Source organism: Pollachius pollachius (genome assembly GCF_949987615.1).
Source record: "Pollachius pollachius genome assembly, chromosome: 13".
In the NCBI taxonomy this organism is placed as follows: domain Eukaryota; kingdom Metazoa; phylum Chordata; class Actinopteri; order Gadiformes; family Gadidae; genus Pollachius; species Pollachius pollachius.
This window is the reverse complement of record NC_136946.1, coordinates 10215965-10240121: the sequence shown is the minus strand read 5'-3', so window position 1 is coordinate 10240121 and position 24157 is coordinate 10215965. Positions and strand designations below refer to the sequence as shown.

Genomic DNA, 24157 nt, shown 5'->3' with positions numbered 1-24157 from the left:
TTATAAATAGAATTACATTTTGTGGTGGGTAGGTGGGTGGGTTAGGCCTACGTGCATGTTTTGCATTTTAATCCTGTAAAGGCACCGTCCGCAACAGGTGGATATTATACGAATACAATATACCTCATTCATTCGGTCTAATGCATTTGCGCCTAGTCAACCTCTTGCTTTCTTAGAAGCAATGCTTCAAGCAGGCCATTTTGGTTATTCTGGCTCATGAAGATCAAATACTTCCAAGAGGGTGTCTGCTATCAGCCATCTGCTATAATGAACGTGTAGTCCAATTCCCCATTCCGTGAGGTTACTATAGTGTGAGAAACGTGGCTGCCTAAGCATATATCCCCAACCATTCCAGATAAAAGTGCAATAGTGCTATGCAGAAACCATGACCACAACCTCTACTCCTAGGTGAAATTTTGTGTCTTTTCCCACCCACCGCAAAAAGGTTAAGACAGGCCAGACGCGTTGAAACACGCTTTGCCTCCGTTTTGCTAGCCCTAGGCCGCGGAGCGTCGACGTCACTTTAAATAGCCCGGGCTCCGCCCCCTCCTGCTCCTGCTCCTCCTCCTCACTACCGCTCTAACGAATAGCACACCGGCTATACCCTGTCACCGCAGCGGTCCGATCCACCAAAGTTTCTCCGAGGGAAGAAGTATAAGTACAACGTAAACCTACAATTCGTACGGGAGGCCAGTGTGAATGAAGACTACAGTTATTTTTTTGGAGAAAGTCTTACAGATGCTAATTTCTCCGGGAATGGAGTAAAGCAGCGGATAGGAAGGTGGAGCAGGGCGATTGGCAGCTTTTTGGAGGTGGGCAGAACTAATGGCGCGATCCGCGTAACATTTACCGAGGGGACCGACCGAGAGGAGTGGGAAATATCTTCCATCAACACGCACAATAATACCACTAGAAACCGCGAGCAGCCAGGTAGGTGCGCAGACTGCACCGTTATATGGTGCACCTAAACGTTACACACTTTTGATGATTGTAAAAGCAGTGATTTGATGTTTTTTTTTTTAAGGATGTGTGTTAAGGATGTTATTGTTAACCAATGATCATGGATCGGGGACGTTACAAAATTGAGCCTTGATCCAGCCGTTCGCGGTGTGTTCCTGGTGGTTGACAAACAGGAGTTTCTAGATATCTCTTGATAGAGCTCAAGTTAACTTTGGGCTGCCTGTAGGCCTTTGGTTGGAGTAATCTCCAAACGTGTTTGCTTAGGAGCACCGCGATAAGGCGACCAGTGTGAGAACAGAGGAATGATCACCAAACCACAGCAGCCGATCTGAAGCACAACATAAATGATCCTCTGCAACGGAAGGAAAAAAAAGTAAAATGGCCCTTACGTTACAAAATTGTGTACAAGCAAAAGTTTCCACGGGCCCGGAAATGTTTGCAAAGTTGTTTATTTGGATGAGGTCAATCAAAGCTCAAGGTTCTCGTCCAATGGCTTGGCGACGCTTGACTGCCTGCTCTGGTTCCTGTGTGTAAACGTTAAACCAACTTGTTGGTTGAAGAATATCTTCCTCTAAATTCCGCTAACTGCAACGTCCGGGAGCCTCCCCACTTGCGCCATGCCTGCGCACCGAGCTACTCCCTGAATACGGCTGCGTAGATAGCGCAATGCTCTGTTTGGGATCAAAGCTATGGCCAGTCACGAAATTACAACACTTTCATAAAAGCATGACATTTGCCGTACCAATCATATCCCGTCTTACAACACCAAGCTGGTCTGTTGCAAGATCTGCAAGAGGGATCGTGGTGATGACGCCCGATAGACGTGTAGCTTTGTACGTAGCACCCTGCATCACGGTACGCTGTGGCTAAAGGCGTCCTGTAAATGGTGTCTGCATTAATGATAGCCCTATGTTTTCTTGTACCATAATTGGTGAAATAGTGTTTAGTGCTTGAACTCGTTTTTCAATTCTTTAAATACATTAAGACATGGACGCCGCTTCTTTTTAATAGTCAGAACTAAGAAATATGCAAAGCATTAAAGTACTAAATTGGCCCCTCCTGTATCATTTTCAATAAGTTACAATTTGGCCCCAGTCCAACACGCATTCAGTACCCAACCGCTTTACTACTGGATTTGACCTATGATACTACTTCCACTCTTTGGTTGCTTAATGTAACCCTGCAAACAATTTCAGTTACATTCTTCACCACTGGCATACATTTGTTCATTTATTTTGAAAATAGAAAACATGTATTTAAGAAATAAGACCTTAATGTGATATTGTCTAAATATTCCTTATCTGGACACTAACTGATCAATCCCTTGAAAAAAAGGGAAGGAGCTTAAGTTGAGCTCCCGTGAGATTTCCCCTGCTTGAACCTGTTCCGGCCAACTGTTCTTTTGATACAAAAAATTAATTGGTGCCAATTTCCCGTCAAGACTACTCCACCACGTACTGTAAGGGTACTTTGAGCTTTGTAGTCACCAATCATAAAAAAAAGACTCCTGTTTTTGCATCATAAGTAGGCCTATTTGTTAATGGGTGATCTCAGAAGCCCCATATTGCACCGACGCCTCACTTTTACTGTGAAACTGCCGTTTCATTTCATCACTTCATTTTTCTCTGGTATTTCCTTCATCTCTTTATTGTTATGAATCTACATCACGGGTTGTAAGCACAGCTGCATTCGACGCTCCATACACAGTGTATTTACATTGTGAGCGATAGAGCAGAGACAATAGATAGCTGCCCAGTGGAGTGTTGAAAAAGTATCACTTTAAAAAGATCTATCAAAAACAGTGCCAGCCGGGTTCACTTTGTTTGCAGAAATGTTGAGGTGGGACTAGGCTTGTAACTGTTTCTTCATAACAAGGTTGCAGCTGGTCAAAGTCCACACAAACAATCCTTATTAACCGATTACCAGATCAAGACGTGGCAGACAGTCCACTGGAGGTGATGACCCCTTTCTCATGCCAGATAAAAAATGATTCTCTCAAGCTAGAGAGAATCAACCCCTCCCGAGTTAAAGCAATGACTTATCCTTCCACTGATCAATCCAAGTTCTACAAGGGTATAAGACATCTTTCATTGCCTGAAGGGATGGAGCCCAGTCAATCGGCCTTCCAATCAGTAACATGAGCATTATACTTTAAACCATGACATAATCAACCCACTAGACTGCCTGGATAACAAAGCATGTGACTTGAAAGGTGAAGTTCCATTGAGGGACTGCCAGTGGTGACAGACTGATGGGGTGATGTCATTCCTGGAGCCTTTCACCTCAGCTGTTCTTGCTGGTTAGTTTGAAAGGCCATCTTGCCGTTTCCATGTGTGTACCATACCTGAAGGTGTTTGAATGCGGATCAATACATTGGTTGTACTCTGCATGCCATCATTCTAATACGAATTAACATTTTGTTCAATAGTCATAGATAAATAAACCTAATATAAACTAAACATTTTCCACCTCCAAAACACATCCTGTTGCATAACCCGTTTTCTTTCCATTCAAATAATTCTGTTCTGATTGGAACTCAAACTCGGTCTTTGGTTACACTGTCTGTCATCTCAAAGCCTCTTTTGTTATCGGATACCCCCCGTTCGGGACATAGGTCTGACGTCCCTACATGACACTTACTCTGTAGCCGGAATCGGTTAATCAAATTGTACTTTTCCGCTACGTTACTTCCTGGTAAATGTATCTGCAGAAAGGAGACTGGGTTGGGGAGGAGCCCATATGTTGTACTCTCTGCTTAACATAGGCACATAGGAGTCAGGCCTGCATCACACGTGCATTGGTCCGGAGACCGCCGTGGAGGCCAGCACTACTATGCAGGCATCACATTACTGTGATGCCCTTTCAGACAGACTGGATTTCAGTGTGTTTTAGCCTGGACCGTAACGCCGACAGGTATCGCCCCATGCCTACTCCATGTAGGCATGGGCCGTGCATTTAATGATCCAGCCTGCCCAGATGGTTTTCCACCCACCCTATGCACTCCAATCAGAATGAGAGCCGGGCCCCATTGGGATATGGTCTAGCTCATTGAAGGGACAAGGCTAGGACTAGTACTACAGGAGCTGTCATGATAAAAGGGAGGTGCAGGATGGGATTAGAGTTTGACTACAGTGACCATGATGGTGGATTCATCTATGGATTGTTTCGTCAATGATTCATCACCTATAAAGAGTTGTTGATCATCTATGAAATGTGTATTCATTATCTATAAGGAGTTGCTATTGTTAGGAGCTTTTATATGCTGATTGTTAATGACCAGAGTCGGGAAGCAATGTCAGCAGCCAAGAAAAATATTGATTCATAAAATATTGTTTTGGAAGCTAGAAGTAGAAAGTGTTATCTTAAATGTAATATTTTTATTTGATTCATTATCATTGCTTTCTTTTTTAAGAAACAGTCCGACCTGAGGACATGCCCCGGACGTGGCCATGGTCGTAAACATCGGCCGTTATTTAACCACACCTGGCTATCGAAACACACCTGGTTGGGGTTAAACATACACCCCACTCGCAGATCACACAGACGGAACAGTTAACATCCCCTAAATGGAAGGACAAGACAAAACTAAGCATCGTTATGTAGTGTTCGCGCCACAGCATGTTACGGTAGAAAGGGTCACCCCTCGAAAACGTAGGTGGTTGACTTGATATAAGAGATGGTTTTGGGAACCACAAGTTGGATCTCACTAGGCTCAAGCATACATGGTAGTGAGACAGATATTAATTATTTTAAGTGGAGGTCCCACGTCTTCCCGCGTCTGCCTATTGGCTTATTGAACATTCCCCATGTCCCTTTTAAAACTGCTGTCTGCTAACCCTGCATATGGACTGCTGCCGTATACTAATAACTCAATGCCTAGGCTGATGGCTATTGATAGCAAGTCTGGATTGAGGACTTTTGGTGAATGCCTGTTTTGGCCCATTTAACATTTTGAATCAGCTTTAATGCTTAGTCTTCCCAACCGACACCCATGTATGAGATCTTTTTCAAGCTTTTTTTCACTGCGTCTAGAGGGAAATTTTCCTTTCTAGTTGGTTAAATGATTGCTTTGGAGGGTCATTGCAATAAAGAGCTTTACTTAAGGCTCTTCTGACACTATTTGTAATGAAAGAACGTGTGTGTGTTGCATATCTTTATATATGTATATGTGTGGGGTGTCTTTTGGGACAAGCATAAGCGGGTTCAATGTTTTGTCTAAAGGACTCCTCTCTCTGGGTTCCAGGATGTTGTCCACGTTGTCGCGGCTGAGAGAGCTAATATGGCAGGACTGGATTTGGTTCCCCCCTGGGCTGGGCTGGGCCGACCTGCAGGACCATGACGGCAAGGTGTACCCCAAGATTGGGGACCTTTGGTTCACCCTCCCCGTGGCCCTCGGCTTCCTGCTGATCCGGCAGGTCTTTGAAAGGTAGGTTCAGAACACCGCAAACACACATGCACGGCAAACAAATAGTCTGATGTTTGAAGTACTAGAACGTCAATGTGGGGTAAGAAATCACTTGACTAAAGGTCATAAAACAGCTCAAATAAAATGACCTGAAGAATCAAGAGTATTTAACTGTGTTATAATGTAGTTACGATTTAAAACTAGGTAAATATAAAATATAAAAGGTAAATATTGACCCATATATATGCATATTTGTGTGTATATGCTTATAGACATGTGGTTGTGATTTTCCATAAGTGAAGTACAGATACTCAAAACATTTAAAACCAAGGAAGGGAATTTATTTAACATATTTTTTGTTGAAATTGGAATTGTCATTATTCTGATGTATTTTATTTTATTTAAAAGGGATCACTTAAGTTCAAAAAAGAGGTCAGCATTTGTTGTTCTGTATCAGATTATGCTTTAAGCTAATTCACATCTGTAGTCCCTTGGCAGGACCAAATGAAGAAAGCATAATAACAAACAGCACAGAGTAAAGACGCAATACAGAGCTATACCAAAAAGCATATCTGTATGCTTTTTAAACACCCAAGACACACAATGCCAAGCTTCACCCATGTGTAAATCACAAATGTATGCTTGTCAGCTAAAAGCAAGTCATAAAGACCATAAGATAAAATTCAAGGCCAGTGACAGCAGAGCAGTTTTTATCTGACTTTTTCCATTGGTTTTGAAAGAGCTGACAGAGATGCAGCTCCTCAGATCACCAGGCAGTGTGATCCACTGATTGGCGGCTTTTACATAAATGCTGATTGTCCAAATACACCTACTTTCACAAGGCGAGGAAGACCTATTGCTCAAAGTGATATGTGATTCATGAATGATTCTGTAAAAAATAACCAATCTCTTGTGCGATCTTGTATGTATGATTCATATCTGCGAGTGGAGCGTTAATTTCCTTCTTTGTTTTGGGCATGTTCATCACTTTAAAGGGAAGTTTTTCTATGTGGTGTTTAAATGTGTGTACTTAAATAGATCCTCACACATTGTTTCTTCATGTGTCAGAGTATACAAAATTATGTGATTGATTATGAAGATGAGAATGTTGGCTGTATCGTGTACTATTTGTCTACTTGTATGCTTAAAAACTCATAGCCACCTACGTCTTCACTGTGTTACAGTATATCACCCAGTATAGGACGCAAGAACATAACACTACCATATAGATGAATGAACGATCCGACTCAAGGATTGTTTCATTGGAATGAACGAGATTCATAGATCCGAGTCTGAAAAAATATCCGAACTTCACCTCACTAATTGCTTAGGCTAGCAAGCTAATGATGTGTTTTGGGGGAGTGGCTTCCAAGGGAGGCCTGAAGGGAGGGGTCGGCTCGAAATAGCCTTCCGTACCTTTAAGAGCTGTTACGGGGTATTTATACTTTGTAACCCTACAACACTGTAAATAATAGGCAAGGAACCCCCAGGCAGGGGTTAACTGTTTGGGCCACAGTTGTACTTATGCAAACTGTGCATAAGCCCCCCCCCCCCCCCACAGTGTGTTCGTTTCTTTGTCTTCAGTAATTTGTTGAACTCGCTCAGTGTTTGCCATGTGGCTTTTGTCTGACGAGTAAAACCGGGTGTTTCCTTCCATTAAAATAAATAAGGAATCTAACCCTTATGGGCAGCACAGCGCCGCCTATTGACAGCTCCTCTGCTCTTCAGGACGGTGGGCACCCCCATGGCCGGCCTGCTCGGCGTGAAGGATAAACACAGAGTCAGCGCCGCACCCAATCCAGCCCTCGAGGCGTACTTCTGTCGCACATCAAAGCACCCCGAACAGGTAGGTGGGGGAGGGGGCTGGTGGTGGATGAGGAGGGCGTGGTGGTGTTAATGGTGGCAGGAAGTCTTGTTGAACCACACTCAGGGGCAGGGACTTCGGCACTGGTGGTGTTGTTGTTTTTTCACAACCTACTATAGGTTTAGTTGTCGGCAAAATACAAAATACAAACGCTCTCACTCACCAGGACCTAGCCTGTTTCTGTTGCCCTTCTGTCTCTCTCTGTGGTGGAGCCCATGTTATCGAGGGTTTCCCCGGTGTCATTGGTCTGCGTCTCTGTGTCTTTTGGCCACCAGAGCTGCATAGAGAGTTTGAGCAAGCAGTCGGGGTACTCGGTGCGTCAGGTCCAGCGGTGGTTCCGGCGGAGGAGGAACCACGACCGGCCCAGTAAGGTCAAGAAGTTCCAGGAGGCCAGGTGAAAGAGGAAAACCCATCAATGCTTCACTTTGCAGGACCAATTATGTGTTCTGTGTGCTATCCATCGACTTTTATCTTAGCAGTTTAGTCTGTTAGCTGTAATGGCAACGATGGAAGGATTTAGGTTTTGAGGTTCATTCTTTTATACATTTTCATCAGATATCATTGTATTTCTTTTGGATTATTTTGAAAGGAAATGTTGTGCAAATTGCTTTTAATATAGGCACGTTTAATTGTTAACTAATTATCTATTTGGATATTGTAGCCGAGCAAATTAACACCTAATATACATGGCTATTTGGAGTGTATTATGTAACAAAACGTTTTATTTTTATTAAAAGGGGTACACCGAGCTATCAGTAATTGTCTTACCAAGATTCAGACGAGTTGTTGAATTCCAAAATCATCATTGTGCGTCCAGAGGTACGAGGTTCGAGTACGCTGGGTTGCAGAGTTACAGTAGCCTACTCTTTTGATTACTTTCCAAAGATTTGCAATGTACTCAAAATAGTTGCTTATAGAGTGCCAATAACAACACAACATCAATTATATAGTTTGTTTACTACACTTTTCCCAAAGTAGGAAATCTTTGGAAGGTAATTTAGTGCATTCCCTTCTCATTAACCGGAGCTAGGCCACTGTAGACTTACTCACTTAAGTCAGCCTCTAAAAGATACTCTCTCCTAGAGACTGAGGACAATCTCCAAGGTATTGTTACTTAAACCAGGGGGAGGCCGAAAAAAATGCCTTGCAGTACAAATCTAAAGTCTTTAGGTATTGTTATTTGGATGGTCACATGCAGAAGTTGTGTGTGCTTGCCAACACTGTCGTACCAACACATTTCTTGTCCCGAGTTAAAAATATTGATAACACAGATTCAAATAATGTTACGTTGCTCAGGACATCTATTGTTAACGTTTAAAAATATATATATATTAAAAGATCTCTGTGTTTCCCTATAGCCAGTTTGTTTCACTATGGAAGAGAATGGGGGGGATAGCATCATTATCCGGTTAGGAAAATGTAAGCGTCCTCGGTCTGTTATCAGCCGTTCCCAAGGGAGTTTGGTCGGTGGAAAGATCTCCGAAAGTTTTGTATCGCCAGACTAAGGCTACTCAGTAACTGCTGAGTTAAAGTCAATGGAAGCAGCAAACAGAAAGCATTTGCTAACCAAGGGAACTCTCGTTCTGGACGCACAAAAATGTGTGTGGAATTTAACAACTTGTCTGAACCCGTTACCCAGGCAAAGAAAATGTAAATATATCTTGGGTAAATTGAATTTAAGCCAACCGTTGTTAAGTGCCCACTGATGAGTTACTGTCTTGTGTTGGAATGGTATTTCCTTCACAACCATGCTTCCTTCTTTACTTCCCACAAGCCACCTTGTTCTCTTGTGCGCGTTGCTTTTGCTTTGTCCTTTTTTTCTGAGGTTGCTGTTCATTCTTTTACAGTTGGAGATTTACATTTTACCTTATTGCTTTCTTTGCTGGCCTGTGGGCTCTTATTGATGTGAGTATTGCCATGTTTTGAGCCTCTACAATTGTGTTATCATTTTACAAACAGGCGTTAAATGCATTTTAAGCCCCTCATTTAATGGATAAAGGTTTAGTTTAGATTCTTATTGTTCTCCATATTTGATGGAGAAATGCATTCTTGTGACTGGAAGATTGATTCTCAATGAGCAGAAATCATATCAAATTACTGAGTGCATCTTGAAAAGGCTATATTTCTTCACACCCCATCTAAACAAATGTGTTCACCAACATTGATGATAAAAGAATAGTCACTTTGGGGCAAGAACCAATAAAGCTTATGGGTAATGGAGTTAAAAAAGAATGAGAAAGTCCACTGCTTTAAATTTAAATCCACTTAGGGCATGGCACACCGTGAGCAAGAAAATAGATTGTAATGTGTTCAGCTCATATGGAGATGAGGGTTCTCTTATAAGGCATTTGATTGTAAGATCAGACCATTATTAATCTCTCCCCTCATTTCTCTCACAGAAACCATGGTTTTGGGATATGAAGGAGATGTGGACCGGCTTCCCTAAAATGGTATGGCAGCTTTCTTGATAGCATACCCCCTCCCTTTTCAATTGTAAATCCAAAGTATGCAAAAAAAATTACATTTCAACTTTTAGTTCAAAATAGTCATGAGCGGGCAGTGATACTTTCTTATTGACTAAAGTTTACTGGTGTCGTAATGAGAAGTAACACATTGTTCTCCTCTCTGCAGCCGCTGCTGCCCTCCCAGTACTGGTATTACATGCTGGAGCTGGGCTTCTACGTCTCATTGGTGTTAAGCGTGGCAACGGACGTCAAGCGCAAAGCAAGTGAAGAACAACCCCTCTCCACATGATCGGCCCACTTTCACAAGCTACGACAATAACAACAACAACAACAACCAAAAAACACTTCCATTAGGATAAATCCCCACCGATTTCAGGCATCCGTTCTGTGAAATAAGCAAAAGTGCTTGGGCATTTGTGTATTTGCGGTTGGGATGTAATTACGTATTTTCTCAAAACAAGGCCTGCAATGAACTGAGCGAGCGAGCCATCAGCCATGTAGAATTCATAAAAGTTAATGGCGCCATTCTGCCACCGTTTCGTCTCCTAGGTCCCGGATATCAATAACGTTCTCGGGGCTATGGCTGAGGAGACGCCGCTGCGCCATGGACCGTGGGCTTATTATCTAGTTACCCATTCGCTTTCCTTTCAGGCGAGGCCCCCCAGGCCTTGCCTTGGTGGGTTAAGGAGTAGAGTTGGCGGGCGCAGAAGCTAGCGTAGTTGGTTAACTCGTAACCTCTCCCCAACTTGCTGCGCACACTTGTAAAAGGAGGCGGGCTTCTCAAGGGAAACCAGGAGGCAGTGGCTTGATCTGCCTGCCCGGTGCTTTTGTAACACGATTAAACAAAAGCAAATAAAAGGTTCTGGTCCTGCTGAACCGTGGGTGGGGTTGGCTCTGGAGGGCTACAGTGAAAAGCCTGTGGAGTAGTGAAAGGCTCACTTTTCACCGATGGGGTATCATTAGCATTTTTTTGAGGCATTGTTTCCGGCTCCTTTTGTGTTTTTGTTGTTTACCCTTCTTACCGGGATCTTGTTTCCAACTTGGTAGAGAAAAAGGCTGCGCTTTTACTTTAGTGCTTCCTGCTAGGCGTTAATCCTTTCGAAGGCAAATGTTAATGCCAAACTCAACTCTATAGATCAACGAATCACAAAAAATATTTATTTAAACACTGCTTTTTTTTCTTTTTTTTAAAAGATTCAAAGTCTTCTTGTGTGTTTGTCTTGCTGACGGCGTGTCTTGCTGTGTGCTTCTCCTCAGGATTTCAAAGAGCAGATAGTTCACCACGTGGCCACTATCCTTCTCATCAGCTTCTCCTGGCTGGTAAACTACATCCGGGCTGGGACGCTGATCATGCTGGTGCATGACACATCCGACTCCCTCATGGAGGTATTGTGTTTGTGTGTGTGTGTGTGTGTGTGTGTGTGTGTGCACAACACATCCGACTCTCTCATGGAGGTATAGTGTGTGTGTGTGTGTGTGTTCCAACAATAAACTGCCAACACTAGCTTTTTGGCCAAGGCTTGTTCGCTTCTAACACTTTTCTTTACATTCCAAAGGCCCAGCATATTGATAATGTGTTGTACCTCCTGAACCTATAAACATTAGTGATCAATTTGTATAGATAAAGGGAACTCTATATATAATGAACCCTTGTTAAGAAATTAGCAGAACAAGGTCATACAGATAAGAATGCAATGATAATGATTGTGAAATTATTTGTTTGACTTGCCTTCTGAAGTTGCTAACATCTGATTGAAATTAGTTAACAACTTTGAAGTTGACTCAATGGCAGTAACAGCACTATGAAAGGAGCACTATGGACCACAGTTTTATAACATTCGTCTATTTGTGCTTTTACAATTGATCTGGGGCGGCATGTGGCTCAGGAGGTAGAGCGGGTTGGCTGGTAACAAGAAGGTTGCTAGTGCGATCCCCTGCTTGAGAGTGTCAAGGGGCCCCTGAGCAAAAACACCTCACCCTAACTGCTCCTGATGAGCTGGTTGTTGCCTTGCATGGTTGATACCGCTGTCAGTGTGTAAATGTGTTCATAAATGGGTAAATGTTAGGCAATATTGTAAAGCGCTTTGAGTGGCCACTGGTTAGAAAATAGCTATATAAATGCAATTAATTTACCATTTAACATCTGGTCCATAAATGTTTGCTGAAAATTGAAAGTTATGCCAAGGCACTATTCCATCCATGTTATGCAGAGACTGCAGAGTCTTAATAGGGATTGATGTGTAAAATGAGTGTTATTTACAATCCTACAGATCTCAGAGGTATGACCTGTAGAGGGCAACCACCCAAAAGTGACCCTCCTCCTGCTTTTCTTCTTCTGCTCTTTTTATTCAAGTCTGCCAAGATCTTCAACTACGCCGGATGGAGAAGGACCTGCAACTTCTTCTTCACCATGTTTGCTGCAGTATTCATTGTGACCCGTCTTGTCATCCTCCCCTTCTGGTAGGGAGAGCACCTTGTTCACACTTTATCTGAATCATGTTTTGCCGGCGCTCGGATGCCTGCTGTGAGCCGCCCACATCCTATTCGAAAAACAAAGAGGAAGAGAAAGAACAGTAACATTATCTAGGGGCTGCCAATAATCAGGCGTTGCTTCACAGGCCCTTTTGTCTTGTCGTGTCAATGGGCTTTTTGACTGGCCCATGTAGGTTGGTTCTGACTGGGCCTCTCTGTTCTGTACCCCCCCCCCCCCCCCTTGCCCCTCACCAGGATCATACACACAACGTGGGTGTACCCCCTGACCCTCTACCCCGCCTTCCCCGGCTTCTACTTCTTCAACGGCCTGCTGATCGTGCTACAGTGTCTGCACGTCTTCTGGGCCATCCTCATCCTGCGTATGGTTGTCAAGTTCCTGCCGGGAAACGTGAGAAATGCTGCCCTTTTTACTAGTTTTCCTTCCCTCAGAGTATTTTTTTGTTAAGGCACCCATGGTGCCATTGGACCGTGGTATGCAAGCCCATAATAAATTTGTACATTGCATGGTATATTATTATATATTATTATAATTAGAGGAGCGATATGTACTTTCTAGGTCTGTCTTTCTCTAGCCCTTGACAAGATGAGCGCATAATGTTTTGAAATTGCAATACAGCTTTTATTTATCCTTTGTATTTACCAAATGGAGTTTGCTAACCCTTGGTTCTATATATAGATTTTCCGTTTGCTTGCTAAGGTTAATGCTTGTGTTTGCTTTTGTGAGTGTTGGCGACTAAACTGAGATGAACTATGGACTATCTAGGATTAGCATTTACTCATTGGCTTATCATTGCATATGCAACAGGTCCAGTTCTTGTTGATATCGAACACTACTCTAATCTTTCATTTTGAATGGTTTACTATCAAAAAAGGTTTATCATCAAACGTGTTTAAAGCGGAGTTTAAATTAGTTCATATATATATATATATTAGTGTGTGTGTGTGCAATTAATTAAGAGAGCATGATTTGGGAATTTAGCATCAGAAAATCAATCCCGCCATAACTACTAGATTAGTAGTATACTAATCTAGCGATATAACCTGATTGCTCAGAAATGCCTAACGACAGCACCTTGTTTTTCAATCGTTTTTCGAAACGGCAAGTGTTAGTAATGTGTGGTCTCCAACACTGTGCCCATTGGTGATCCACGTACACGCAGAAGGTGGCCAGCCTGCACGTATTGTTAACATGGCCAATCCTTACGCCATGCTTCTAAACCCTCCTCGTCCAATCACAGCACATCGTGGCGGATGAGAGGAGCGACCACGAGGAGAGCGAGACTGAAGATGAGGACGCAGAGCACAGCAGGAAGGCGGTATCCAAGAACGGCCACGCACTAAACGGCCACATGCCACTGAACAACAATCATGGCAAGATGGAGTGACTGGGCCGAGGGCAGGAGCCGAGGAAAAGGACACGTCGGAATGAAAATAAAATGGCGCCTTAACATCAAGCCTGCAATTTGAAGGCCAAAGATCGGGAGAAATGGTTTGTGTGCAAAGGTCAGGCATGCATTTCCCCCCCAACCCCCCTCCCTCACCTACACACACACTCACACACAAACACACAAACTTTAACCCCCAAAAAGCTTCCGCGTACACTCTTTGTGATATCAATGATACTAGTGAGTAACCTTCTGAATTCCAAATGCTCCTTTTTTTTGTCTTGTTTAAAAAAGCCATGTAGTACATTGGAACTACTCTTTAGATCACAGTCAAGTAAAACAAGGACGCAAACTGTCTGCGGTGGAAAGTGAGCAGCGGCAAAAAAAAAAAGACTGTCAAAAGAATTGGTTTCTTTATCGTTGTAACATAGTGTTTTATGTTATCAAAACTCTCCTTTTTCGAGGGTGTCCTCAAAGTTTTCAACGGAGGACGTCGTCCAGTCCACCGTAGGATTTCCCCCCCCACTCGTAGCGTTCTGTTTCTGGTAACTGGAAACAGTTCACTGGAAGTTGGGGGGGGGGGGGGGGGCTCCTTAGCAGTTTCACGGTCCTTAAAACATTTCTGCTGCCTTTCTCGTCCGTTTGAGTCCGTTTTATTCAGCGTAACGAAAATGAGTATGAATGAGACTAAGAAGAATGAAATAAGAGTGTGATGTTTTCACTCAACTCGACCACGTGGCATGTCTAGTCCAGTGCCATGTAGTGAGCACTACCACAGCCATAAAAAGATGAGGTACTGTCTGTGGACCAGCAGGTATACTGTATAAGTTAATTAATCTAGAGCCATGACGAAAATATTTTTAATTGTTTCGAAAGGTGAGCAAAGTGTGAGCCCGCAACGTTAGCTTAGCAACCTGTGTTGGAATCGACGTGTGGATCCTTGTCTTTTTGGGGAAGCGCAAAGTCAACAGCTTGAAAGCCTTTTAAATCCTTTTATTTTTTGTTTATTGTTGCCTTAGTTGTATGATTTTATTACTGTATGTTGTAACTTGCTTTAAATCCAGTCAACTAAACAATTGAGAATTAACTGTTCTTCGGAATCAATAATCAGTTATTCTTTCTTCAAATGTCCAACTGTGGTTTTTTATTTTCTTTAATCAGTGTTAATTTGCCTTTCCATCCAAAGAAGCACTTTACGGGTTTCCTTTTTTTGGATCAAATTTCACATAGTATACAAATAGCATGTTCAATAACACCATGTGATTCAAACTCAAACCAGATCCACTCTGTGTTTAGACTGGGCTGGATTATGATTTAAGTTTACAGTTTTTGTTTTCATATTTATTTTGTTCAATGTTAACATCACAAAATATTATTCCTCTTGCTGCAATTCTGTTTAAAAGACAGGCTTAAATCTTAAATCTTCAACTAAAATGTAAGCATACTATTTTGTACATGTCTGTAGTCATTTGCAAGTGCCTTTAGCTTGGTTTAAAGCTTTATGTGTTAAAAAGAAATTGAGATTGTATAGAGATTACTCTAATCGAAATCGTCAATCTTTGAAATGTTTTCTATTACAAAATCTTATATCCTAACTTGTCACACACACTTTGCACTGTAATGCCATGGCCCAATTGTAATATTATTTTTTGCCAATACCTGCAATGACCCAATGTGTGTTAAATGTGGCTCCCTCTCAAAACTTTATCTTCTGCAATAGTGTTTTTATTTTGTATTTTGCCATGTTGCCGACTTATAAGATAAACAATATTGTAGATAACATTTGTGTCCTTGGTTCATTCTTTTGTACGTTATCAAAGGTCAGATCGTTTTTTGGTTATCAAAACTACAATTTGATTGTTTGGAAAGTATTGCTATTATTTCAGACTTGGTTTAAGTTGTATTGGTATGTAAGTGTATCACATTACAAGTAATTGATAACGATGTAAAAATTCAAGGTTGACAGGTTGACTGGTTTCTTGAATGCGTTATAAACGGGCCTTAACTTAAGCTTTATTTATTTTGTCATGGTTGTATTTTGTGATGGTTGTTTGAACGTTAAACGTTCATTGGTTTATGCTACCAGTTTAATTAGCCTGGAGTTTAAAAGGCAGTCTGGATTTGACTAACTTTTTTAAATCCTTGTTTATTCCTGTAGCAATAACGATAAGGCGTCTCCTTAATGGGGGCTAGTGAAGATAGGATTTCATAGCTCAAAAGTTGTAAAGAAATGGTCCCAAAAGTGTCAAGTGACCCTTTGTGAAGTCCCTTTGCCAAAACAGGACCAAATAAATATTTTTCCCAGCGGTGGCGTGTGTGTTTAACGGCAGGGGACGCGCCGGCCGTGGGGAAGGAAAGCAAATAGTCAACCTCGATAACGTTAGATGACCGTTATCACTGTTGTAGATAGGACCCACTTTTATTTGAGAGCTGTTGCATATCTGATGGTAGTCTTCTACTTAAATGCTTTTTGAAATCACAGTACTATATACTATAAATAAAAATGTGCTGACAGGATATCTTCTCTGAGATATCAGGATTTGTTACTTTGTTTACTGCTGTATAATTGTGCATGGCTGCACATTTTAAATGGACATTCTTCAATTGAATATGTTCCATCTCGGTATCCATGCCAAAAGTAGCTATACAATTCTTCTATTATTTATATCGCTCGTCCCCCCGCTTCTTTTCTCTACCTTTTGGCTACCACCTAAAATTCCTTTTGGTTAATTGCATATGGTGCCGGATCACTTTACTCCAGTACTCTTGGCCTTCGCTCTGACTGTTCCTCAACTCCGGCAGCCAAACCAGCAACAATCTCCATTCTAAATTGGTGGGGTCGATTTCCTCTCTGCTCGCGCCTCCGCAATTTGATTGCTAATGCGTCTCAGATTTCCTCGTGTCCTGTGGGTGGACTTTCCTTGTCACCCCCAGCCAACCCCTGTCTCAGCCGCTCTCCCCCCTCTCCCCCTCTTACCGCTCCTCCCCCTAAATCTTTGCCTCAATCATGCTATGGTTTTCCCTCCATCGTTTGCTGTGTCTTCACCCTTGCCTGATGAGGGTGATCAGTGTCGCCGATGGCGGCCTGAATTATGCCCGTGTGAAGTATAGTAATGGGTCCCCTCTGACAGCAAGACAAAGGCCAGCCGGGGTGTGTGATTCGCTCGCGGACAGTGCAGGGACGATATTCAATTCCTGCTAAAGTATTAATAAAGGTTTTACACGCCAGGGGGAGGTTGACTGATGCTACGCAAGGTCCAAATGCACGGCCGTGAACCATGGGGATGAGCCTGAGCAGTGCACGGGGCTGTGCGTGTGAGAGGGGTAATTTGTGGGCTGCTTGTTTTTCCTTTTGGTCACTCGAGGCGGAAGTGGTGAGGGAGTTTTGGTCATAAGATGATTGTCTGTTTTATGTAACTCTAGTCAGTAGGATGCTGTGGTGATAAGGCGAGCAAGAGACATGCGATGAAGGCAGCTCGGACAGGTGGGGGGAATGGACTGTTAGCAGGCATGAAGAGCGAGGCACTTCTAACACGACCGCACTGGTAAGGGAGATGATAACCATCTTTTGCCCTTTCCCATGTTATATGTTGGGTTTTTCTTCATTGTTTTATGATGAATTGTTGTTGTACCCTAGTTTTTTCTTTGTGTCGTTCCTGTTCCAAAGATTGGGCATTACGTGCAGTGATGAGAAGTCCTAGTGTCGTTGAAACGTTTCTAACATGTGGTTGGCATGTGACAATAATGAGGGAAAGGCTTTGTCCCTGTACAGTCAATATCGTGTGATAGTAAATAGCTTGTTCTCTAAACGTGAAAGTTTGGTCCATCTGGGTGGGAGCTACATTTTGACCATAATATCTCCTCACAGGCAACTTGGACTCGAGATGAACCAGCCTCGTGCAATATGACCTGAGACACTAATGGCCTCTACGGTTACATGTACCATCAGTGATTTTACAAGCCCCTTGTCACGTTGTCTGCTCTGTTTTGTCAGCTGAGGGTCCATAGCGCTTCAGCCATCTTCAAGCTCCATTGACACGTGCATAGCTTTGGGCAGAACACCCCCCCCCCCCCCCCCCCCCCCCCCCCCCCCCCCCCCCCCCCCCCCCAAAGGAGAAAGACAAAAGCTTCTATGAGAAGTTAGGCTCATCCTCTCCATTCCTCGTGACCCCTCATGGAGCAGGCGGACCGTCCACCATTGGCCCCGCTGGAAGTGGACGTGGACCTGGGGTTTGCCCTCTTCTTCCTGTTTCTTCTGTGCTTCTTCCTCCTGGTGACTATCGTGCGCTGCGCTCAGACAGTCGTGGACCCTTACGGCTCCATCTCAACCTCCACCTATCAGGAAGAGCAGATCACCTGAGAGAGACGTGCGGGACTAGAATAACTGTTTGGGTGTGTGTGTGTGTTTAATGGGATCTCAAACTGCGTTGGTCTACAGACGTGTTAAGCCTACTCTGATATTGTGTGCTTGTGACATGTTGATCTTTGACTCAAGAAGTCATAATGAATGATAGACTCTTTATTAGTGTAGTCCTTATTCACAAAGTTGGAAAGGTTGGAGGTTTGTATCTTTCATCTTGGTAAGTTCATCAAAACCTGTAAATAGGCTTCTTTGTCTTATATATCCTGCTAATGATAAGCTTAAATTTGTGTTCGATAATATATAAAGATCACTTTTGGATGAATGCTGTCTATAGCCTATATTGTGAATAAAGGGTTATTTGTTTCAAAATGGGAATACTGTGAATCAGAATTTTGATTGAAAGTTGATGACTCGTTTTTTCAATAAATAGACGATGACCATACTTTTGTATAAAAAATAAAAATAAATCTATTTATTTAATATACATTTGGTGGGTAAATTCATTGTAAAGGCCTTTTTTGGAAATGTTGTAGTTGAGCAATATATGCCCTGCTGTTTTGTCAGACATAATGTATTTTATCTGCATTTAATAAATAAGGACATCCAACCCTTTGGCCATAGAGTGGTTGTCAGATGACCACCAGGACCCCTGGCAGCCGCAAAGGAGTCTTGACAAAAAACTATCTAAATTTGCACCTGCCATGGCTGCTACCTGTGTCGTATACGGCTTTAGAAAAGTTATCTGCTGATAAAAGGAAAAGGAGATATTTAAAGCATACCCAACCACTAACTTCTGGGTAAACTGCCTGAAAAGGGCCAGCACTCCGGCTAGATGTCGTGCCAAAAGTGATTCAGCTGCTTAGCCAGATCCCAGGCATGTAACTAGCAAATACAGAGTCAGATCATGTCCCCGGTCTGGTAATAGCAACGTTTTTTTTCATTTATGACCCGTTTTTAATCTCAATCATTTTGGCGGAAGATCGGTTTCGGCACGGCACCTGTCAGCAGCCCTCACTACAGGGCCTAATGGATCACTTTATCACCGCTAAGGGGGCACTGTGTTTGTTAGCTTTACAGGTTGAATTAACTGCATAGGTAAGAGAGTATTTGCGCTGTTGTTTACCTAGTGTCCGTTACGCTAGTCTTATGTTTGGCATTATTCGGTCCGTCCTTCCCTTCTAATTGGTTCATGGGTCCGTCTTGTTTGACTGGGACGTTGACTTTCTGGTGCGGTTAATATAACAGTTTAGACATTTTACCCAGACTGACCAGTAGTGACCGACTTTCCAAACACGTGGCTTTTGTTTACAATTTCCGAGCAGTGACGTGGTTCTTGTAGCAATTCTAGTACCATATGATATGGCCACTTATGTTTAACAATCAAACTGTATGTGTGTGTGTGTGTGTGTGCTCGCGTGTGTGATCAATTATTAACAGTCACTATATTTGGAGGAGGCACTGCTTTCTGTATCCATAAAGGTGACAGAACATATCCAGAGTTTTGCACCTGTTAATGTTTATGCTCAAGAATGACTTGTCCTATGTGAACATAAATAACTTGGATACAATTATTGTGGAGCGAGGCCTATTACTTCTGACATATATTCATCAAAACAAATAATGTGAAGCTCAGAAGCATATCACATATTGTACGGGTCCTCCTACGCATTCCATATTTAGCACGTAACTGTCTATGATGGCACGGATCTATCCGTGTCAGAGAAGGCAGAGGTCACCTCGCCCTTGCCCTGCTCTCTGTTGTTGCCAGAACCGGAGACGTACCAGGTAATGTCCTCGTTATAGCCATCGCAGGAGTGGTAGACGTATGACGTAATAGAATAAACACTAAATCAATCCCTCGACAGGAGCTCGGGGAGACTGATGTTGCATGCATTTCGGATGCTGTTTTTTTTTACGTTTTCTCGTCGATAGTTTTATTTAAAGATTACGATTCCGAGTGCTATTTTTCGGAGTGGTCAAGTTCATCTCACTACAGTATACACAAGCAACTCCACAAGCAAATTACTGAGTTATTGTGGAGCGTTCTTCGTACATTAGGTGTGATCCTCATGTCAATAGGACCACCAGTCGACCTCTGTGGAGATAGTAATGTGGGCTGGACTCCCACTCCAAAGATGACGACAACAGAAGCCCCCGCTCTCAACTGCTCGGCTACGAAGGCTGAAAAGAAAAGACCACGAGTGAAGAAGGAAGCATCGAGAGGTAAAAAGCTAGCTTTCATCACTAACTGAGGTTGCAACATATAATCGGTCTACCCAAAGTTAGCCAATTCGTTGATTCATCAGATCCATACCATTTAACTTATGAAAGGGCCTGAACCACATTTATTTATAGTCATTATTTAAAATGTATATTATAGTTTTTTTTGCCTGAATGATTGTCCGTACATTGCAAACACGGCGCATTTATAGCAGGGCTACCGGTACATCAACCTACACATGATTGCTTGTCTGCATTTTGAACGTGTGCTTCCTGACAAAATAAACACGTATGCATCTCTTACAGCTTACTCTTGACACTAGGGCCAACCCACGTTGAGGAAAAAAAAACGTATTGCCTGTCTCTTAAAAAGTCACAAGTTACATTTTATGTTAACTTTAATATTGTAAACTGTTATAAATTATAAACCCAGCAATATAATGATTCTCCATCTCAAGTGATTGGGAAGCGCGGGAGAAGTAGCGCGTGGGAGCTGCGTCACCAGGTGGGAGGAAGAGCATAATCACCGAGAAGACTTTCTGTGTCCGTTAATCAAATAAACCGAGGAAAAATAACCGACTTTAATATTTAGGAAACATAAACGGTGGAGGCTTAAATTCGTCTAGTACACTTCACTTTTGTTGCATGCCTTGTCGTCAATTTTCTTACAAGTGTTGGAGAACACATTAGGGAAATGAATTAATGAGCACGATATAAGTATATCTTCATACCATGATTCCATGCCGATCCTTTTAATTTTGAATACAGTATTTCACATTGCAAATGTATAACATCAATACAGAGACATTAATGTACCTCATTATGCATATTAAATACATAATCAGAATCAAAGTTAAGCAAGTCAGTCATAGCCTACTATGCGCAAATCCTAGTGCAACTATGGCGTCCCAAAAATAACCACAACTATTAGCAATATGTTGTTGGTTCAACGATGCATGCATGTAGACTGTAACAGAAATATAGGCCTACGCTATATAGGTTTGATTTTGTCATTGTAGCCGTACTCGCCTGTGTTGTCATTTTGGTACCCGGTTGTTGGGGGAGTTAAGACATGAGCATCTTTGCGTGACTTTGTTTAGTTGTTACATCTTTACGTGACTTTTTAGTTTTAAATTCAGCATCATTCACAGCAACATCTAACAACCAAGGCACTTAACGTGCCGTTAAAGCCGTGTCGGTAAGATGGTTGTGATATTAGCCTATTTTGTTTTGCTAAACATTGGCTTTTGCCAGCTCACTTTACGCAAGCAGGGAATATTTTATAAAATTGAGTGCTAAATGTGCTACATTTTGTGTGAAGTGGACCTCTATACATATTGCATACCAGTAACGTTACTGCAGTTGCTACCATCCGTTTGGACCCATCGTCAACTACTATGTTGCAGGTGCAATGGATAGTGATGAAGATGTAATGGAGATTACGCTGGAGGAGCTTCAGAAATTGATCAGAAAGGAGGTAAAAAAGAGCAAGATGGTGGTCCTATCAGCAGAGAAAAGGTGCCAACTACTGTCGGAGAAGAGGGAGAAGCAGAGGGCTGGGCTTGGCAAGCTCATCCAGTAAGTATACTGCCACGCTTCTGATACACTTCTTTTAAATTCTTAAGGTGTGCCACTTAGGCCTATAACAGCCTAGCATGTTCGTTTTTGAGGATGGGTTCAGTCTATGCTATCCTTTTGATTATCCAACTTGTTTTAAATCCTGTGGGGAATTCTTATTGACTGCAGTAGGCTCTGTATCCGCGACATGTGCTGATATGCCCCTGTTGGCTGAAATAAGTGGATGACCATCGACAGTTGACGTGGTTGTGCCCGACACAGGTCAGTGGCAGACTGTGAGGTCGTCGTCCAGAATCTCTACGGCCTGCTGGGCTGGGACTACAGAGATGAGGATTCAGAAGTTGAGGAGGAGCTGCAGCACATGCTCTCTGTCATGGGAGAGAAGTGTGGGTCCAGGCATGGGGCTGATGCTGAGGGAGATCCAGAATGGGGTAAAGAGGGGCGGGGGGGATCTATAGCTCACATTATCCAATATCATCTTGGAAGAGAAAACAACAATCTCACTAAGGCTAATCGCTCTGTACTAAATTACCTTTTAAATATCATGAAACTAAATGACAAATGTAATGTTAATGTTTTTCTATGCCTAACAAATGCTAATGTATACAATTTTACAATGAGAGACCATTGGATAACAATACATTATACTGCCCTCCCTCCTAAACCTGAAGGAGATGATGTATAATAACCAAACACCTTCACACACAACTTTCCAACCACACATAAGCATATAAAATGACTTGCTCTGGCCTTTTTCTTTTTTTTTTTTAAATTTTCTTGGAAGACGAAAAGCTGAAACTGAAGCGTAGGCTGGTCCAATTGGAGGCCACTTCCCCTCGCCTGGAAACCGATTGCTTTCCTCCGCAGTCAAAACGTGCGACTACCAGGAGGTACCACGTCAAACAGCCTAACAAGCTGTGGAGCGGTGGACCCTCCTCTTTGTCAGCCCCAAGCAGACACCCGGTGGTGGTGCTGAAGAGGCTCTCTGAGCAAGAAATCCACGCTGCTCTTTGTCCCCAGCCACCAACGCTGCACGGTATTGGTGGTTCTCGTGACGATGTCCACAATGACGATGATCATGTAAATGTTGTCGGTGATGTTAACCTGGATAACGATGGCGATGATGTCATCGACAAAGACAGGGGCTTGGCGACTGGCTGGGATTCTTCGACCGAGGATTCCTGGAAAGGGAAGGCCACCGCCTGTACTAGGGACACTGGATCTCTTTTGAGGATAAGTGCAAAAGACAAAAAGGCAAAGATTAATTCAAAATCTGTCACAGTGGAAAGGCAAAATGGAGGTCAGTTAAAAAAAACTTTGGAAACAAGTCATTAATTTTTTTTTTCTTTAGCATTGATGTAATATGTTTCTACACTCTTTTCTACACCATCTACACCAGTTCCCACATTGATTCTTTCAGAACAATCAGATGCGCCTCACAATGGCAAGGCCACTGCACACCATGGTAAAAATATTCAAAAGCCATTCACGCACAAGTACTGTCAATAAAGGAAAGAAGCAGTCGACGACTGCCACAGTAGGAAACGAGGAGAAATTGTGAAAAGTATCACAGTGTCTTATAAAGATGCAGCCATACATTTTCTTGGTGGAAATGGTTTGGGATTTGAATCAGTGGCAATCCATTCATGCCCAAAGGATAACATGACAATACATGGTATTCAAGCATTACTGTTTTTCTCATTTTCCTCATGTCATTTCGCTCTGTTTTTGCTTAGATGCTTCGTCATCAGCCGAGCCTCAGAGCATCAGCCGCGCTGTCTCCTCCGTCTCCAAGCCCTGCACTCCCAGCGCCTCCCCAATGTCCCTAACCCACCCAGAGCAGAATATCGGGCTGAACATGAAGGTGTTGGCCCAACACAAGACCAGAAAGTGGCTACTGGGAGAAATAGTGGCGATCATTCCAAAGGGTGAGGGTGGTGAATTCTGATGGATCACTGATGCATTTCATCCTGCATCTCCCAACATGTGGTTTCCTGCTAAAATCGAGCTTGACGTTTGGGTTGTCTCTGGGCTTTAATGTGTTTAAGGTTGGAGCTGGGGCTGCTAAAGCAATCATGTCAAGCGGTTGACACAGTGTCTTCATACTCTTGGCTGAAAGCAAAAGACTCTTAGCCACTTGCATAATGAGGAGGAAGTGATTTTCTTTTTTTCCATTTTAGGAATGGTTGTCCCTGGATATGCTGGTATTCAGAATACTAGTATAATACCTGCATAATATTACATTAGATGAGATACATTACATATCATGTTACATTGTACAACATCTAATCCACAGTGTGGACTGTGTGTCTCTAGCAGATGGGGGGGAGGGCTTCAAGTACAAGGTGAGCCTTGAGAACCGAGGACGCGTCCTGGTGTCTGGACACCACCTTGCCTTTGAGGACACTGCTCCGCTGTGGAGTC

At 42.8% G+C, this 24157-nt stretch overlaps 1 protein-coding gene across 2 annotated transcripts; it reads left to right on the top strand.

Moving 5' to 3' along the window:
* Positions 1-599: 599 nt before the first annotated feature.
* On the top strand, positions 600-14257 carry LOC307084903 (ceramide synthase 2-like). 2 transcript variants are annotated; one of them, XM_079749410.1, is made up of 11 exons: positions 600-812; positions 5204-5386; positions 7094-7211; positions 7505-7623; positions 9077-9134; positions 9629-9679; positions 9861-9953; positions 10952-11080; positions 12048-12154; positions 12422-12575; positions 13426-14257. In XM_079749410.1, exons 2-11 carry the CDS (start codon positions 5205-5207, stop codon positions 13570-13572), a joined length of 1158 nt encoding a protein of 385 aa, XP_079605536.1. In that variant the 5' UTR covers positions 600-812; position 5204; the 3' UTR covers positions 13573-14257. The 2 variants fall into 2 exon arrangements, with proteins under 2 accessions (XP_079605536.1, XP_079605535.1); XM_079749409.1 differs by having other exon boundaries at positions 600-930.
* Positions 14258-24157: the final 9900 nt, after the last annotated feature.